This window comes from Nannobrachium achirus (genome assembly GCF_963921795.1).
Source record: "Nannobrachium achirus genome assembly, chromosome: 13".
Taxonomy (NCBI): Eukaryota; Metazoa; Chordata; class Actinopteri; order Myctophiformes; family Myctophidae; genus Nannobrachium; species Nannobrachium achirus.
In genome coordinates, this window is record NC_137833.1 from 35,417,365 (window position 1) to 35,423,637 (window position 6,273).

Genomic DNA, 6,273 nt, shown 5'->3' on the forward strand with positions numbered 1-6,273 from the left:
AAGGGACCCATAAACATGTGTTTGTGAACCAGTAGTGTAGATGTACTCTTCATGGGTAAAACTACACTACATCTCTCTCCCTGGTGCTTGTTAGGCGACAACTGATACTTCACATACTGTAAAACCTTTGTTCCGGTAGGTTGTTTTACCATTCCACCCTCTTAGTGATAATGTGGTGGCAAAAGTACTCTTAAGTGAAATACTTAATTAAAAGTATCAATACTGCTATGTAGAAATACTCTGTTTCAAGTAAGGGCTCAGAATTCAAAATGTTCCTGTGTAAAAGTAAAAAAGTATTGGCATCAAAATGTACTAAAAGTACTACCCATTATGCAGAATGTCCCATTTCACTTTACAAATGTATAAAAATCTTTGTGATTGTGATCAGTGTCCAAAAATCGGCCTCATGGTGGCGCTAGAAGAGGGCCATGTGAGAAATCAGTTGTGGTTTGCCAGCCAAGGAGTGTGTGTGCAAAGTTTGGCATGGATAGGGACAACGGTGTCGGAGATAAGAGTGGGGCCAAAAGTGTGACGTGACGTGACGTGACGGACAGACGGAGGGAGGGACAGCCAGTGGAGCTTGTAATGTGCTCCTATATGAATGTACTGTACCTCGGTCAGTGTGTAGTGGCACATCTCAGAGAGCTGCGAGTGCTGGTCCTGCCCTGAAGAGGGATGAAGATCTGGGCTTGGATGCAGTACTCTGTGTTGGGCAATAGGTTGTTGAGAGACAGATGTTTGCGACAACACTCTATCTCATGCACGTCCTGGAAAACACAACGGGGGAGAGAGGAGGGAGGAGTGGATCAGTATTAAGTAACAAGCATGGGAACGAGCGCAGAGGAAAAACTATGATAGAGGTTCTAAAACGTTTACATATCAAGGAAAGGACCTCCAAATTAAAATGTATTTGGCCGCAGACCCCCCCAATCGGGAAAATATTTCATGCCAGGGACCCCCGTACTGTGTTGTTAAAACTTCTAATCAAGTCTTCAATCAATCAATCAACCAACCAACCAATCATCCAGTCAATCAATCAATCAGTAGAAGTGGTGGTAGTGCTGTAATAGTTTCAGCAGTGCATTATAAATCAAATGTATTATTATTATTATTATTATATTGCAGCATTTATTTATGGATGTTAACTGGGAAACCAGTAACAAGATAAGGTGTGTGTGTATGTGTGTGTGTGTGTGTGTGTGTGTGTGTGTGTGTGTGTCTTCAGCACCTCGTCTCCATTGGTGTGTATGACGTAGATCTTATAGCACAGTTTCTTGTGCATCTTGTGAGGGAGAGCGCGGGGCTTCACGCGGACCACAATGCCTTGCGCTGTCACATTTAACCTCAGTGTGGGCGGACTGATCTTGGCTGTCAAATATAAACAAATAGAACTTCACAAAACTGTTCCAAAGCATTATCTGTGTATTCTGGGTACCCATAAACCCTCTTTTTTTATTTTAAATGTTTTCACACGACACAGTACACATAAAGGACAACACAGATAAATCAAAGGTACAAAATAAGAAGAGATCTACTGTATATTTATATATATATATATATATATATATATTCCGAGACTAGCAAATCTACAAGCTCACAATGCATCGCAAGTTTTCAAATGTATAACAATCTTTTGAAAGTAGAAATGTATATAGGGTTCAAGTGGTGGATGTATATTTTGTAATAATCAAAAACAAGTAGTAAAAGTAACTAGGAACTTAGGTTTTCAAATAAATGCAATGTTAAAGTGAAAGCCATTGTTCTAGCGATAATAAAAATACTTTCAAAAATATTTATTTTTTTTTCTTAGAAAATGATGATGTCACAAGACTATAGATTTCTGAACTTAACAGCTCTCCTAAGAGACTTGGACAGAGTAGATTTTTTTTTTTTGCTATTTTATTATGAACATTAGTGAGGACCCATTATATCAAGATGGGTTGACAAGTGGAAAGTCCTCCTTTAAGTAAATATACTATATATAATATAATTACACCACTGAAAAATGGAAAGAAAACTCACTCTCCCAGCGAGGGCTGAACCTGGGGGAGAGCGCCCATGCTGATTGTCTGGCAGGCAGTGAGGAGGAAGCATGGACCCTGGCGTAGTACCACTCTCTGGGGTCGGAGGTCACGCTGCTCAGGTCACACTGGGTGGCGCTGATCCCCTGGCAGTCCCACACGTCAAGCCACTGTGGCTCCCCATAGCTGGAGAGGACAGGGAAATATATATATACATATATATACCATAGCTGGAGAGGACAGGGGGGGAAATATATACTGTATATATCAGGGGTCTTCAACGTTTTCAGGCAGAGGACCCCTTAGCAGAGAGAGAGAGATGACGCAGGGACCCCCTCTAGTATAAATGTGTGATGGATCATGGAGATTCTCATCGATTTCATAGATAGATTCATAGACTTGTTTGACACTTAACCGCCTACAATCTTAAATCGTCGATACTTAGTAAACTTGACCTTTGACGGTGTATTTTGTCTGCTCTTTTTTTACCTCGAAACCTATTTGCCAAAAATAGCAGATCTACAAGCTCTCAACGCCTCGCAGCAAGTTCTCCTCAAGAGTATAGGGATGCGAGGGTTCAAGTTATTCAAGCATTTAAAACTAGTAAGACGCCTCAGGCCAAGTATGGCCTACTTGTGCGCCAGCAGAGCGTGCCATGAGGTGCGCTCTGCTGGCCTCATTGGCTGTTAATGAAGACATTACCAGAAATGCTCGTATATAACAAACTCTGCTGACATCACCAGTGGCATCACCAGGAATGCTGGTCCCTCATTGGCTGTTAATGATGACGTTGCTAGAAATGCTGGACCCTGATTGGGCTGCAGGCTTAAACACGGGCAGACACCGACATACGTACATACTTATATACCTACATACGCAGCCGAACGCAGTACTTGTGTGCTCTTCTCGCGCAAGTAATTCAAATCATCTTGCTGATTTTGCAGGGCAAGGTAACATTTCACTCTCTCTCTACTGGTTAACAGTTAGTGACGTGTGTTGCATGTGTACTGGTGACTGTATAAGTGTTGCATCTGTACTGTGGTGACTGTATGAGTGTTGCATCTGTACTGTGGTGACTGTATGAGTGTTGCATCTGTACTGTGGTGACTGTATGAGTGTTGCATCTGTACTGTGGTGACTGTATAAGTGTTGCATCTGTACTGTGGTGACTGTATAAGTGTTGCATCTGTACTGTGGTGACTGTATGAGTGTTGCATCTGTACTGTGGTGACTGTATGAGTGTTGCATCTGTACTGTGGTGACTGTATGAGTGTTGCATCTGTACTGTGGTGACTGTATAAGTGTTGCATCTGTACTGTGGTGACTGTATGAGTGTTGCATCTGTACTGTGGTGACTGTATGAGTGTTGCATGTGCATGTATGTGTTTTATCCACACTCACATCTTCCACTGCACATTGTAGTGCAGTGTGGAGGTGTTGGAGGGTGAGTTCCAGTGAAGAACATTCCTGTAGTCCACAGACTCAAACTTCACCTCAGTCGGCGGAGTCAGAAACACTGGAACTGAAGACATGATAGATAAAGGATACAGACAGGATATTCAGCCCTGACCCAGGCCTGTGCCAGCTCTCCTCAGGAGAACTAGACCATTTGCAAAAGGTTTGTAATACCTCACTATACCAAGGTTATTATACTTTAACAAAACTAAAAAAATAACTCAAATGTAAAAATGAAAACATGTTTTGAGCTTGTAGGCTATTAATGTTTTGAATCTCACCCGACAAACACCTCATAATTACAATAAGAAAAACTATAACTAATAAAAACTAAGCTTTTTCAAAAATACAAAACAAAACTAGCAAAAAAAATAAAAAATATGAACTAATCATGAAAAGTTCCAAATTGCATTAAATATTGCCGGATGCCCTGCGGTGGATTAGAACCCACAAGACTCTGCAGTGGTATCAACATACATTAAATACATCAAATGTTACCTTGCGCTGTGAGACAGCTAGAGAAGATCTCCAGAACTATGACCAGAAACAGCAGAGCAGTCATGTTGGCGATTTTTGTCTGTCTTTGGAGTGCGTCAGATGGTCAGACCTGGACAGGACAGTGTACCGCACTGAGTTGAACTTACCTTTACGCTTTTATGTACTCAACTCACTTCCCCTTATGATTTCCATGAGGCATTAGCAATGATGCATTTACAGTATAGACATGTACAGGTACAGTATCTGGAAACGTCAAATGATACATTTGATATTTCACATATGTCATATTGTCATGGTGGATTATGTAATTTCTTTGTAAGAGTTGATTGACTGATTAGGATATGGCAAGAAAAAAACATATACAATAATGAAAAGAAATAGAGAAGTAGCCTATAGTATATATTTCAAGTTATGTAATTTTGCATAGCCATATAATATTGTCAATATTGAATAACATGTATTTTCTGACATTGTGTTTTCTGGATACCAAGAAAGTTATCAAAGTGGAATGGCTTTGCATATCTCTTTTTCCAATTTGCAAATGGGAGGAATTGCTAATCAAATCATATTTGATTGGGTGGAAATGGGGCGGGATAAAACTTGCCGCTATTCCCTGTTTAAAATAGACAATATTTTCCCAAAAGCCATTGCTTTATTTTATTTTAATATTTGTTTTCCTTGCAATCATGCAATCTCTATCACATTGTTGTGATAGTGTATGTATGTACAATACATTAAAGTCACCTTAATATTCTAAGCAGTGACCTCCACAGGTCATAATACATTATAATAAACTGCACTCATAAGAGACTGGGAATGACAGCTTACTGGAAGTTACAGTACATAATATGTTATGGGATGGCAAGTTAGTCATTTGTTTGCAATTTGTGTGTGTGTGTGTGTGTGTGTGTGTGTGTGTGTGTGTGTGTGTGTGTGTGTGTGTGTGTTGGGGGGGGGGGCTGTCTGGTTCTGATAGAAAGGGGTGTAAATCAAACCCTGCCCTTTAGCGTACTTCTTTTCTTTAACTTCCATATTTCTACCACATCCGTCTGTATGTCAGTGAAGTGAACCACAGTAGCCCAGTGCAGTCTTGTGTTCTCAGCAGTGATTAAGAGTATTTATTTACTCCTTCCTGCATTCAGCCTGTAATTGCTTGGAGTACATTGCTCAGTGATCAGATCAATGTCAAAAGTCTGCCAGATATGTTGCACCAATGATGTCTGCAGTCATTGATGGAAGACGTGTTCAAATCAAATTATGCCTGAATGTTAGGTTTCACTGATGTAGATCTAACTAACTGTGATCATCTCTTTCAGTGAATGCAAATACTTTGAAACAGCAGTAATAAACACAAGTAGCCTCCTGAAAGCAGTGTTTGGTGGAAATATGTACAGTATAGGCATTGTTCTCTGCAATCAAAATCAAACAAACATTCACACATGACATGGCTCTGTAAGAGTAAGAGATGAGACATCTACAGTAGTAAAAGGTATCGTCTCGAGTCTGTCCGTCTGAGTGTGTCCGTCTTATTGTTGGGGACAAATCACGCAAACCACTGGACAGATCAGCACCAAATTCAGTGTGCACACTGCCAATTCTCTCCATGCATGTCGGGAATGATGCAAGTTGTTCCATCTATACTAGTATGCAGCATAAATGTGATGCAAAGCTCTGCCAATCAGTTAAGCAGACAGGCTGGGTTAGCCATTCAGGGACTTGAATACTGGCTTAGCGGCACAAAGGCGATGTGACGCTCTGCAAATCCGTGAAGCAGTTTGGGTTTGGGACAATCAGGGAGGCCGAGTCATAAAAAGCGTTTGTGCCGGACATTCGCTAAACAAATATGGCGTCAAACTGGTCAAATGAGTCAGAGAGCCATGCATTTTCAGACCCTGTCTTGTTTTATAATCCCAAAAAAACTTTCAGATGGGATTTTGCCAATTCGTTGTTTATAAGAAGCGAAAGCTTTCCCACTCATGTCACACACAGACAAGAGGAAGGAACTGTAAAGAGGAAACACAAACATCCATGTGTACACACACACGCACACACTTTATTAGAGGAAGTACCTCTAATAGCCTCAAATGTCATGGAACACACAACCCTCCCGCCCACACACACACACAGGCTCTAACCTTCCAGAATGACACTAATAGTATTACATGTGTCAGACGACATCATCGTCCAACTGAAATACGTACTTCTGGCCTTTAATACTGCAGGTAAGATTTCATTAAAGAAGAAAAGCTGACTGGAACATGCATGCAAGCACGCACACAAGCGCACATCTCCACCTCAA

The 6,273-nt window shown here is 40.9% G+C and overlaps 1 protein-coding gene across 1 annotated transcript; it reads right to left on the minus strand.

Moving 5' to 3' along the window:
- Nucleotides 1-617: 617 nt before the first annotated feature.
- Nucleotides 618-4,038, minus strand: LOC308297279 (interleukin-22 receptor subunit alpha-2-like; the record flags this gene model as incomplete). The annotated part of the gene is made up of 5 exons (XM_080740692.1): nt 618-767; nt 1,229-1,368; nt 2,023-2,207; nt 3,423-3,543; nt 3,975-4,038. The coding sequence occupies 5 exons, from the start codon at nt 4,036-4,038 to the stop codon at nt 618-620; spliced, it is 660 nt and encodes a 219-aa protein (XP_080596818.1).
- Nucleotides 4,039-6,273: the final 2,235 nt, after the last annotated feature.